Source organism: Microtus oregoni, unplaced genomic scaffold, assembly GCF_018167655.1.
Source record: "Microtus oregoni isolate MIOR12 unplaced genomic scaffold, Mior012 000191F_ref0000080, whole genome shotgun sequence".
Taxonomy (NCBI): domain Eukaryota; kingdom Metazoa; phylum Chordata; class Mammalia; order Rodentia; family Cricetidae; genus Microtus; species Microtus oregoni.
Genome location: NW_024544850.1, coordinates 141,898 through 155,648, shown reverse-complemented (window position 1 = coordinate 155,648; position 13,751 = coordinate 141,898). Strand labels below are relative to the sequence as shown.

The 13,751-nt window shown below is 36.1% G+C and overlaps 2 protein-coding genes across 4 annotated transcripts in view; one reads left to right on the top strand and one right to left on the bottom strand.

The window, feature by feature from the left end:
- Positions 1-10,236, top strand: part of LOC121445438 (kelch-like protein 15) — a 41,434-nt gene extending 31,198 nt beyond the window's left edge. For both annotated transcript variants that reach the window (XM_041647578.1, XM_041647580.1), the window contains one exon: positions 8,650-10,236. In XM_041647578.1, coding sequence (XP_041503512.1) covers positions 8,650-9,759 — 1,110 coding nt within the window. In that variant the 3' untranslated portion in view covers positions 9,760-10,236. The remainder of the gene's footprint in view (positions 1-8,649) is intronic.
- Positions 7,038-13,751, bottom strand: part of LOC121445440 (zinc finger X-chromosomal protein-like) — a 95,619-nt gene continuing 88,905 nt past the window's right edge. For both annotated transcript variants that reach the window (XM_041647581.1, XM_041647582.1), the window contains exon 4: positions 7,038-7,057. In XM_041647581.1, the coding sequence (XP_041503515.1) occupies positions 7,044-7,057 (14 nt within the window). In that variant the 3' untranslated portion in view covers positions 7,038-7,043. The remainder of the gene's footprint in view (positions 7,058-13,751) is intronic.

Sequence of the window (13,751 nt, the reverse complement as noted above, 5' to 3'; positions counted from 1 at the left end):
GGAGAATAAGGGCCTCTTTGCTGATGTGTAAGAGAAGTAACCCTTTTTAATAAGTGGGAGAGATAATAGAAAAACAGAAAATTAAAAGGATTAAAGGGAGCTGAATATGTAGAGAGCTTGCCCTAGCGTGGATTCATCTCCATCACTTTGAAAGAAAAAAGACTAAATGTTAGTTGGGCAGTGGTGACACATGCCTTGAATACCAGCACTTGGGAGGAATAAGTAGGTAGACCTCTGTGGTTCGAGGTCATTCTGGTCAACAGAGCGAGTTACAGGACAGTCAGGGCTGTTACACAGCGAAACCCTGTCTCGAAAAGCAACAAGAAAAACAAATGTCAGAATGACTGGAGAAAAGGTTAGGAGCAAGAAGGAACAGGGGGAATGTTTAGATTTGAGGCCTTGAAGTATTACTATTTTATTGTGTTTTCATGACAGGGTTTCTCTGTGCAGCCCTGTCCAGTCTGGAAATCAATCTGTAGACCATGTTGTCTCAAACTCAGATTCACTTGCCTTTGTCTCCAAGTTCTGGATTTAAAAGTATGTGCCACCTCCTCCTGGCTTGAAGTCTTAATTTTTCAACTTATTACCTGAAAATGAACCACATTTCCGTAAGCACTATTCCATGACTTATTGAGAAATTATTTTTAAAATTAAACCTTTTATTTGGCTTGCTTGCTAAATACATTTATGAATAAAATATATAATAGAGTATATCTCTGTAAATATAAAAAGATTCCTCATGAATTTTAGAACTTACTTGTGTTGCTTAAATAAAAATTTTCAACTTTATTTTTATTTCTTAACTTTCAGATCGTTTATCTTTAATAATCTGGAAGATTTTATATAGAGAGAGTTTTTCGAGACAGGGTTTCTCTGTAATTTTGGATCCTGTCCTGGAACTAGCTCTTGCAGACCAGGCATAGAAATCTGCCCTTCTATGCCTCCTGATTGCTGGGATTAAAGGCGTGCGCCACCACTGCCCAGCTCAGTTATTCAAATATTAAGAATTATTTTAAAATAATTTCCTACTTTTACCATTTCTGACAATGCTCTGTCATACTGAAGTTGTAAGAAAATTAAGCTTTCTAAGCACATTTAGTTTGAATTTTTTATAAGTAATCTAGATATGGCTTAAAGCATGCTGGAACATGTGTACCCCCAAATGTTAGCACTGTACCATTTTAAGTAAGAGATTGGAGCATCAGCATAAAGCCCTGAAACCAATCCCTCTCTGATACCAAGAGCTGAGTAATCATAATATTACTACCAAAAGGATTGGCACCTAGTCTAAACTTATTTTTTAGCACCGTATTTTTTAACAAAGGGGTTAATAAAAGCCATTTTGAATCTAGCTTTTTATTTTACATAAATCAGTATAAGCTTTAGTTCTGATGAATATTTTCTGCTTCTGAGGAGAAAGCTCAGGGCCTTATGAATGCTAGGCTAGGACTTGACCACACCCTTATCTCCCAAGCATGATTCCATAAAGACTTTGACATGGTAATTTTCCAATACAACACATGAAGACTGCCCCACATTTTCCTGACAACCAAAACTTTTATCAAACGAGCCAGGTGTAGTGCCACTTTCTAGCACCTGGGAAGCTGTGGTACAATAATTTCTGATAAGTTCAAAACCAGCCTAAGCTACATAGTGAGTTCCAGGCCAGCCAAGATTACATAGTATGACCTGTCTCATCGCTAACCACCACCAAAAACCCAAAATTAACCAGAATGCAGCTGTGGTTTCTAAAAGTAAGTATTTGTTTTAGCACAAGCCCCATGATAGTACTTTTAGTTTTAGGTATTTCTCTTGTGAAGATGGGATCATGGTAGAGAAGTGAGAATGAAGCTTACACTCATCATTCTGAAGCTTAAGTTAGCATTTTTGGATGTAGGAAGAGTCAGAAGTGTCTGCTCATGTAACTAGTGTTCCCTGTAAGGAAGAAAGTATCTAAAGGAATGTGGCTCAGCATCTCACACTGAAGGAAATATTAATATAGAAGATTTTTTTTTGGTTTAGTGGAAATATGTTTGACATTAAAAAATTATTTCATGACTGAGGATAGTATAGTTCAGTAAAAGAGAACTTGCCTAGCGAGTGTGGCCTTGAGTTTGATCACTAGGACTATTCAAAACATGAAACAGCTTATAGTATCTTTGTTGTTTAAAAACCTAACTTTTAGACTCCAGCTAGCTTAATAGATATTTAAAATTTCAGATTTTGAGTTAAATCTAGTAGATTGTAGGGAAATGCCTGTTAATATTACAAGTTCATTTTACTTCTCAAAATTTAAGGTAGTATGAACAAGTTACCTTTAAAATTTGCTTATTTAAGCCTGGCAATGGCAGTGCACACACCTTTAATCCCGGCAGTCAGGAGTCAGAGGCAGGCATATCTGAGATTGAGACCAGCCTGATCTATAGAGTGAGACTATATAGTGAAACCCTGTCTCAAAAAAAATATGCTTGTTTAGCAAATGGATTGTATAACATTTTGAGAAACAGAATTTTTGCTCTGCTCTAGTTGCTGTTTTTAACATATTTAAGGAACCACTGTTAGAATTAATCCTGTGTCATATTTCTTCCTTCCCTAACTATATGCATATATGTGTGCACACAAGTTAAATTGAAAATGTTTGAGGAAGAAACGTCCAACTAATAATTCAGACCACTGTTTTTAAGAGATGATATGTATGTCCTAGGATTTTATTATAAAACAAAATGCCACTTTTATAACAAAATTCTTACTGTATGAAAGCAGGAAAAGTGATAATTTTTCCAAGTGTTAAAACAAGACAAGCTTTTTATATTTATGAAAGGAGAAGGAAAGTAACTCAAAACATGAAGATATGTCATTCTTTCTATATTTGTCTTTTGAGAGCACCTGATATACAGATGGCTAAGCTGTTACATGAAAGATGGATGATGCAAGAAAGGCCTTTTTTATGAAAAGATGAGTCACATTTGTTTTTGGGCAGCTCTCTTCATGAATACACTTCAAAGGATTTCTTTCATATGGTTTTACCGCTATGCTTTTTTAAAAGTAGAGTGCATATGTATATATAAAATCCCTTAGGCCAAGATTGAAATAAGTAATTGGTTGTGCTTATTGTTACTGTGCAATTTTAGAAAAAGCATAGCAGTTAGAAGCTCTGGGAAAAGAGCAAAGCAGATCTAGAACTTGCTTCAGCCAAAAGCAATTGGAATTAAATTTCTTTGGTTGGAAGGTCTTTGAATTAGCTGTTTCAAAAGGCATATATTCCAGTATTGGAGACTTAGGGGTAGAACAGTTTGATTGGGCTTGAACGTAGAATTGAAGTAAATTTTGTAAGCTCTTTAGAACCCAGGTTTCAAAAGAGCACAATAGAATGTATGGGGAAGAGGACAGTGAAACTAGAAGATTAGGTAGAAACTGCAAGACTGGAAAATGATTCCCAAAGCAGGTAAACTGGGCCAATTTGATGAGATCTGTAAGAAGCAGTGTTAGAATGTGGAAGGGGATGTCAGGTCATCTAGCCTAGTCTTCTGAGACACTGGAACCCCTATTTACTGTTCCTGCTGGTAGTCATTACCTCTAGTATCAGAGGACTTGTTGACTCCAGAGATCCAGTTGTCTCGATTTGGAGCAAATTAGGTACCTTTTAAAACTGATTATTCCAAAAAAAAGGCTATGACCCTTGTAAAAAAATATATTCTAACCCATATAAAATCAATTTGGGGTAGACCTCGGGAACTTGCTGGTAGTTGTGTATTGAACACATGTGGATCCCCCATATGTGCTTCCAAATATAAAATAGTTGATTTTTATTTAATAATATATGTACTGTTCTTTGGTTTTCCTCATTTAACATTTTGAACATCTGTCAGTACATTTTGGGTTCATTTCACATCATACACAATCATTAAAATGATGGTATATACCATAGTTCATTCAACTAATTATTTTTTCTTTGAGATAGGGTCTCTGGTTGGCCTGGAACTTAGGTTTATCTATAGCTCACATAGATCCATCTACTCTGCCCCCCAAGTTCTGGGATTAAAGGCGTGTGCCACCTGAGGTTTTTTCCTCTCTGTTGTTAATTTCAGTTTTTCTTCTAATTTTTACTTTAAGATGCTTTTTGTTTAATATCTGGTACTTTGTGAAGATTCAGCATTTTACTGCATTCTTACAGTTTCATTCCACTCTTCATAATACTTGCTCTATGAACTTGTTTCTTAGCATCTGAATTCCAGATAACTGCTACATCAGGTCACTTTCTCATTTCTCTCCTCAGGGTGTTGTACAGTTAAGGAGTTAGTGTTATACTTCACAGAACCTCCAAGCCTTCCTAAGCTTCCTTGCAAAGTTCCTGATTTTTTTTTTGGAAAAACTTGAGAGCTTCCTGTCTAGGATATGAAGGTTTCTCCTTCCTCAATCTCTGAACAAGGCTGCTTTCTGTAAAGTAGTGTTCTATTAGTATATTAGCAGTCATGTTTCAGTTAGGTCCAAAATAGGTTCCTCTGATTTCTGTCTCTCTCTACAGACTAACTTTTAATGTAACAGCTAATGAATTTTGTACATGGGCACATGACAGACACTAAATCCTTTGCACTTGGGCTATCTCAGTCATCTCCAAAATTAAGAAGCATAGGTGATATCCCAATAATAACAGATGAGGAAACAGGATTAAAGGTTCAAGGTTGGGGCTGGAAAGATGGTTGAATGGTTAGGAGCTCTGGCTGCTCTTCCAGAGGACCCAGGTTCAGTTCCCGTATAGCAGTTCATAACTGTCTGTAACTCCAGTTCCAGGGGATTCGACACCCTCAGACAGTCATACGTGTAGACCAAACACCAATGCACATTTAAAAAACAAAAGGTTCAAGGTTGTACAGCTGATGTGTTCCTGTCTGTCTGTCTGTCTGTCTGTCTATCTATCTATCTATCTATCTATCTTATCTAGTTTTTTCAAGACAGGATTTCTCTGTAGCTTTGGGGCCTGTCCGAGAACTCACCCTGTAGACCAGACTGGTCTTGAACTCACAGAGATCCACCTGCGTCTGCCTCGCAAGTGCTGGGATTAAAAGCGTGCACCACCATAGCCGAGCCATTTATTTTTTGCCCCAACCCACCCCCATCCACTTTGGGACCCATTTTTAAAATGGAAAGACTCCTTTTTACTTACAAATATGATACATGATAAAGAACCAAAAATATTCGTGAAATTCCAGAGGGAATCACTACTAATGTAAGTAAGCTTATATAAAAATGTATTTAGTTGGTATAGTGCCAGGGTACTGTTGTTCTTCAGAAAAATGAACAGAACATACTGAGGCTTTGGGATATAGCTCAGTTGGTAGGATGCTTGCCTGTCATTCAAGACCTGAGTTCAGTAATCAGTACCAATAAAATAACTGACTGATCCAGGTGATGTTGGTGCGCACCTTTAATCCCAGCAGTTGGGAGGAGGCAGGAACAGGTGGGTCTCTGAATTCAAGGCCAGCCTGCCTGGTAAACAGAGTGAGTTCCAGGAATGTCAAGGTTACACAGGGAAACCCTGTCTTGAAAAACAATAATAAAATAAAAATAAACAACTGAATATTCTGTGAGCATCTTTCCATGTTAAATATGTGAAGTAAAATGATAAAGGATTGGGTCTTTTTCATATTTTTCTTTTTGCAATCATTTGTTCATAGTTTTTATTTGCTGAATTCTTCTACACTTGTTTTAATAGAAAGAATTGAGCTGAATTTGTAATCATTGTCATCCCAGTAACTGATTTTTTTTTTTTATTTCAAGACTGGGCTGGAGAGATGGCTCAGAGGTTAAGAGCATTGCCTGCTCTTCCAAAGGTCCTGAGTTCAATTCCCAGCAACCACATGGTGGCTCACAACCATCTGTAATGGGGTCTGGTGCTCTCTTCTGGCCTGCAGACATACACACAGACAGAATATTGTATACATAATAAATAAATAAATAAATATTTTTTTAAAAAAGACAGACTTTCAGGTAGCCCAGGCTGCTTAAAATTTACTATGTAGTCAGAGATGGTCTTGTAGTTCTGGTCCCCATGTCTGTTTTCCAAGTGCTAAAATTACAAGCATGCACTAACACACCAGGCTATCAGTTTTTGCTAAGGACAGTTATAGTTTCTTTTCTTTGAGATGAGTCATTAGGTCCAATCACTTGCTAGGATTTTTATCTTTCTGGTTTTTTGATATAGGGTTTCTTTTTGTAGCTTTGGCCATTATGGAACTCACTCTATAGACCAGGCTAACCTCGAATTCACACAGAGATCCACCTGCCTCTGCCTCCCTAGCACTGGGATTAAAAATGTGCACCTCCACCACCACCTGGCTAGCTAGGTTTTTTATTAATGAACATATTATTAAAAAAATTTTCTATCCCTGAAGGGGAGCAGAGAAAAATGTGTAGTTCAATTTTAAAAAAAGCCATGTGAAGATGGAAAATACATTAAAAAAATTCTATTCAGCACTTGGGATGCAGAGGCAAGTGGATTTATGTGAGTTTGAGGACAGCCTGGTCTACAGAGTGAGTTCCAGAACAGCTATGGCTACACAGAGAAACCCTGTTTTGACAAAAACAAATTCTTTTTTTCTAAAGCAGAATGGAAGCTGTATTCCCAACATACTAGAAATAATAAGCACTTTAGAGTAAAATTGTCTTCAGATTCTGCATCTACCAGTTTAGTTATGTAAATAATTTGAGCGAGTAAGTCACATAATATCCTAAGCCTCAATTTTCTTAGCAGAAAATCAGGGATTGTTATTGTTCTCTTACAGGTGGAATAATTTTAACAAGATCTACACATATGAAGTGCCCAGCACAACTCTTGTTTACCATCTTCTGGAGTTAGAAAAGACATTTTGCCTTTGCTAGTCTAGTGAAGCCCATGGAGGGAACCTCTATATCAAAGTGATGGTCTTATTTGCATAAATGAAGTGCCTGGAGTTACAAAGGACAACAATTATATTGAATACAGTTGAAACATTTAACTTTGTTATCTTTTTGGACTTACCTGGGAGAATTCATGACAGGATGGATTAATGAAAAACACCTAAGAAGAGAAGAGAGAAAGCTCATATACCTGCTTTTGACTTTTTCTTGAACTATCAGTTTGGATTTCCAACAGGCTTCTAGATATTTCCTCCTTCAGCACCCTGCCAGCAGTTTTCCTGCCAGGGAAATAAATGCCTCTCCCAAAGCCTAGCTGCTTTTCTCATATCTATAATCCACCACTCATGTAATATCTTAAGTTTAAGTCCACAAATCACATTAAAGTTTTCGCTTTCCTACTCTGTCAAATTAATCATGGTCATCTGTAGAATTGTTTACATTGCTGAGGAAGGCACCCAGGTCCTTGCCTCATGGTAGGCAAGTACTCCACTACATCTCTAGCCCTCATCTTAGAATAGTGAATCCTTGTTATTGAAAACGGGATTTTTTTTTTCTCTGCTGATTTCCAACATCCTCTTTTACAAAGTATTTCTTGGCAAATTTAGGTATATATATTATATAACTTTTTTTTCCTAGACAGGGTTTCTCTGTGTAACAGTCCTAGCTGTTCTGGAACTCACTCAGTAGACCAGACTGGCCTTGAACTCACAGAGATCCTCCTGCCTCTGCCTCCTAAATGCTAGGATTAAAGGGATTAAAAGCATGGACCACCACAGCCTGACTGATACATTCTTACACCTAAAGTGCTACTATACAGAGATGTGCTGTACTACCTCATACCTGTCAACTTGACCAATTTATGTATGCTTTAATTTTTATAAATATATCCTAAGTTCTTTGAGGAAATAAACCATTTCTTTCTTTTTTTTTTTTTTTGAGAGAAGGTTTCTCTGTAGCTTTAGAGCCTGTCCTGGAACTTGCTTTGTAGATAAGGCTGGCTTTGAATTCACAGAAATCTACCTGTCTCTGCCTCTTGAGTGCCGCTATTAAAGGCATGCACCACCACTGCCTGGCATAAACTACTTCTTACACTTACCTTTCTATCTCCTAGTAGTGCTTAGTATAGCTCTTAGAAGTACTTCCTAAGATCTTGATAGTAGTCATGTTAAAGTAGTTCTACTTCCAAAAACAAAGGAAAAGTTGACCTATTTTCTCCTGGTTTGTTATTTAATAGGATTTGTTGATGACATACTAAATCTTCATGTCAAAAACCTTCTGGGAATTCTGTATGTACATAAAATTTTCACTAACTCACTACCATAACTCTCCACATGATGCACTTGAGGTTGTTTCGTGGTGTGTAATATCATTGGTTAAAAAAGCTACGGATGAGATCTTTTTCTAATATGAAGCCCTGTTTATGACCTGATCACCACCTGCAGCCTAGGGCCTAACATATAACAGTGTCTGATAATAGACTTTTTCATAAACCCTGTTCTGTTTAAAAATTAACTTATTCCTTAAAAAGAGATTGTTTACTTTTAAAGGCTTGGGGGAACATATATATGTAATTATAAATGCAAGTTACAGAAACAAATACAATGAAAAAGCTTTGTAGAAAACAAAGTAATTTTTCCAGGAAAAAAGTTTTAGCAAAGGAGTCTTAAAATATCTTGATCATAGTAGGCATTGATAGTTTGTTTAACATTTATGCTATATCTTTTGGTTAAATTCTTTTACTTGTATTCCTAGGTTAAGACATCAGAATTTTATAGATATTCTCGACAGCTACGCTATGAAGTTGACCAAGCATTGAATTACTTCCAGAACATTCACCAGCAGCCCTTGTTAGACATAAAATCAAGCCGTATTCGTTCTGCCAAACCACAAACTACAGTATTCCGAGGAATGATTGGAAATAGCATGGTTAATAGTAAAATACTTCTTCTAAAGAAACCAAGGGTCTGGTGGGAACTGGAAGGCCCCCAAGTACCTCTGAGGCCAGACTGCCTTGCTATTGTCAATAATTTTGTATTCCTGTTAGGTGGAGAAGAACTAGGCCCAGATGGCGAATTCCATGTATCTTCAAAAGTGTTCAGGTATGATCCAAGACAAAATTCTTGGCTGCGCATGGCAGACATGTCTGTACCCCGTTCAGAATTTGCTGTTGGTGTTATTGGGAAATATATTTATGCTGTAGCAGGCAGAACAAGAGATGAGACTTTCTACTCGACCGAAAGATATGATATCGTTAATGATAAATGGGAATTTGTAGATCCTTATCCAGTTAACAAATATGGACATGAGGGGACAGTACTCAATAACAAATTGTTTATCACTGGAGGAATCACTTCGTCTTCCACATCTAAACAAGTATGTGTGTTTGATCCCAGTAAAGAAGGGACCATAGAACAGCGGACCAGGAGAACTCAAGTAGTCACCAATTGCTGGGAAAATAAGAGCAAGATGAATTATGCCAGATGCTTTCACAAGATGATATCTTATAATGGCAAGCTTTATGTCTTCGGTGGTGTCTGTGTGATCTTGAGGGCCTCTTTTGAATCTCAGGGCTGCCCTTCCACAGAAGTGTACAACCCAGATACTGATCAGTGGACCATCTTGGCATCCATGCCAATTGGTAGAAGTGGCCATGGTGTGACTGTGCTCGACAAACAAATAATGGTCCTTGGAGGGCTTTGTTACAATGGTCATTACAGTGATTCCATTTTCACCTTTGACCCAGATGAAAACAAGTGGAAGGAAGACGAATATCCTCGAATGCCCTGCAAGCTGGATGGTTTACAAGTGTGCAACCTATATTTTCCAGACTATATAATGGATGAGGTTAGGCGTTGCAACTGATGTCATCTTTCTCCCTAAAAATTAAAAAGGCAAATAAAGCATTTGTAATAAAGTAGTTTAAAAGCATAAAGAAAAACCTCACCAGTTTTCCTATCAAAGCCATTGGTCTAATATTGTAAGTTTTCATTCTGTGCTAGCATCTTTTTCCTTTGAGTGACCTCAGACTCATGCAATAAGTTTATTTAAAGCACTAGCTCTTGAAACTACTTCCAAAAGCAGTTTATACTTCTCCACTTACCTGGGAAGTGTATTTTTCTGCTTTAAACATTTCTTCCAGATGTTAGTGTAAGATTTGTGCATCTTCTAAGAGAAGACCCAGTAAGTGTCACTGGATGTGATTTCAGTCTCTGTCTGTCTGAACTTGTTTTAGACATTGTTTTAGTCTGCTATATGTTTTGGTTTATTATTTAAAAGTTTAAAACTCTTGACCTTTTTGCATGGCTTTTGCTGAAAATGCAAAAATTTAAATTTTCTACAAAAGTTTTTTATATCAGAACACTATTTCTAAGCTGCCTTCTCTTATCTACATTGTGTTAGTGAAAGCATATCCATACTCGCGCACATCCTATAAATATATAAGGCATATCCCTTTTATGCGTGATTAGGATTCTATATTTTTAAGCTAGTGCACTTGCACACACAGTTCGCCATACTTGTTGAAATTTAGATGTAATGTCATTACTGTGTTAATGTTTTTAGAAAGTTAAAATAACTGGAGTCCTCATTCACTATCAAAGTAGTCTATCTTCAGTCCATACTAGTTCAGTAAAATTTGAACTCATATTTCTGAAACATGTATGGATAAAAAACTTTTACATTTTGTTTTCAAAACTAAACATTAGTATTTTATATTAATGTATGTTTTTTTTCCTTGTTTGAAAATGTTTTTCTTCGCAGTCTGTTTAATCTTGGTTACCCTGTTTTAGTGAGAATCAGAGTGCTCTTTGTCAAGCTCTCAGCCTGCAGTGTGCAAGCACTTTTAAAGAAAAGTCAGGTACTACCCGACTCCTAAGTAAAAGCCTCGTAAAAGTAAGTGCAACTCCCATAGTTTCTATTCAGTAAGGCTGCTGCAGGTGGTGGATGTGGGGCGGCAACTCTTACACAGTTTGAGTCAGTTTTGACTGAGAGGTGAGAAAGGAGTTATGATGCGTCTGCTTGATCACTTTGTACAAAATATTCAGTGGCACTAGAGAGATATGTTAACCCTCAGCGTCTTTTTGGTTTCTGGAAACTACTAGCATGAAGGATAGTCACCCGAAAGTTTGAAATGAATCTTGAATAGCTGTTTTAATGGCGTTTATAATAAATAGTTTAGGATTAACTGCACATTTCAACTCTTCAAATGCAAAGGAACAAAATATAGCTGACAAAATTAAGAGTGATCCGTGTGAGTGGGTCATTCACATTGATGCCATTTTCTCATGAGCAGTCTGTATCTGATTAAATCTTACACTGGCATAGCCTGCCAGATCTCTGGATTTTGGTGCAATATTGCAATGCCTTCTATATGGCTGCTGTTGTATAAATTTTTCTAGTTACTTTGTTTTGTTTTATTTTTGCTGCTGGCACCATTGAACATAAAATGGAAGTGTGAAATAATGGAAATGTGAAGATTTTGGGTTTTTCTCCCCCCCCCATGCTGCGAATCAGTGTGAATAAGGCCTGATTTTTCAAAACTGTAAAGCCAGGTATTTGAGTTTTAGAAAGTGTCAGGTACACTTTCTAAAGAAAACCTTTTTTTCTTTCAGGAATCAGAATAGTGGCTCCTTTTGTGTGTGATCCTTCCATTTTTATTAGGTGGCCTTTCATTTATTTCTGATTTCTGAAAATAAAATTGATATTTGAGTTTCCCTTAGAATGTGGGTAAAGGGTTTTTTATTTTAAAAATAAGTTTAATTATTTTGTTTTTTGAAACTATAGGTTAGCCATCTTTTTTTCTACTATACTTAGAAGTTTATTGGTGTGTCTTTAAAGAAAATGTCTTCATTATTTTTCTTGATATCTTTTGTTGGAAATGACCAAGAAGAGGATATCAGACAGGGTACCCCTATCAAAGGCTTTACACTCCAGTGGCAGTTCTCTTTAATTGCTTTGATACAACTTCATAGTCCTGTGTAGATCAGCATCTTCGTAAACAATTGAATAGTCTTGGTCTTCCATTTGGAATAAACAAGGCCAAGGTCAACGATTGTTTCAGAAAATTCATGATATCTTAACTTGAACTAATTCTGGGTTCAGCTTCACATAAGTCATGTCTGACTATAATCTTAGTAGTAATCAGTTTTGAGCTTTAAGACTAGTTGCTATTGTTTGAGTTCTGAATGTATGAGGAAATCATAGTTCTAATTTAGATTATAAATCCACAAATAACTTACATTCCCTTTTAAAATTATGGCTTAATAGCTGCAAGAGATTTATTTTTGTTATACTAAACTATGAAAATTTTTTCATAGAATTTTTTCAAGCTTTTCTGTGCTTCATTTAGAACCACTTTGTCTATATGCATTGTATATGAACAAGAGTGTCATTTTGAAAAACTCAGTAAGTGGTTTGAAACGATATGGTTTAACTGTTAGGATCTTTAAATGCGTCATCTTTCACTTTACATTTTAAATGGTAGATGTCACAAAAAATAGTAAAGTTTCTTTAATTGCCTTTTAGTTGGCACCACTTATTTTCTTAAATGTCTTTGACCTAAGTTTTGATGTTAAAGAAAATTCTTGCACTACAGCCTTTTCATAGAATACAAGATTCTCGTGTTGAAGGTTTTGTATTGGAAGAAATGCTACTGGTTTCTAAAAGGCAAAGCATTATAGAATGATTAACTTTGTTTGCTAACTTTTTCTGTGTCCTCCTCATTGCTCTATCTTGTATGAGTGTTACTCTAATTGTGAAATACTTACTGAGCCCTTCTCGTATCTTTTTTAAAGCAGCACCTTTGGACACCTCATTCTGGGAAGCTTGCTTGAGTCACAATAAAGGACACACACACTTGTGTGGGGAAGAAGTGGTAAAATGGAGAGTTTTGTCTTAATTACATGAAACTAAGCTTTAAAATATTTTCTAACAAATTATTTGAGCTGCATAATGTAAACATGTCGAACGTTTTGTGGGACTATTTTTCTATATGTGTATGTGGGTGTGGGTCATAACATTTCAGTTTATAATATAAGTTGTTATTTCAGTTTATAAGCTAGCTCTCAAAAGAAACTAGCTCTTTTGAGAATACATAATTTAAAGGTTTTAGATCGAAGTAAAACAACATAGACAATAGTGCAAAGTAGAAATATTTGAGGGCTATATGGCAGTGGAACTGCTAGTGCCAGTTTTCTTGTTTGCCTACCATGTTTTCAGTTTGTTGTTGTTGTTGTTGTTTTTTGGTATTCTAAACATTTTGTGAGGCCATCCATTTGTTTAATTGCATTTAGAGTCGGTTTGGGAATAAATATCTTCTAAAAAGAGATTTATCTTAAAAATTAAAGTCCTAAAAAATTAGTTTATTGAGAGTTTATTACTTCAGATACCCCATAGGCATGAACTGGAATAGATAATTCATGGAAATCCCATTCTTTTACTATATCAGTATAGCTCCCAATATTATATGTATAACATTGAGAATGCCATTAGCTTTGTTCCCTCTTAAAATTCTTGGGTTTTCTTTTGACTTCTTTGGGAACAACTGCATTAAAAGTTACCAATCAGTATATCAGTAAGGATTGGGTGTTTGCTTTCTGAAGGAATGTTCCTAAGAGGTGATCAGAAAGGTTCTTTTCTACCTAACTTGTTTATGCCCTTTGCTCTTGGGCATAATTTGTCTATAAAAAATATTTTGACCTTTAGGTACCTTTGGGGCCAGTAGTCAAATAATCCTAGAGGCGATATTAAAATCTTAGGATAATTTAAGGCTTGCCTTTTATACCTGTTTTGAAAGCCTTTACATTTTTTGTCAGGTAATTTTTTCCCAAGCCGTGGATATAATCTATTCAACATGT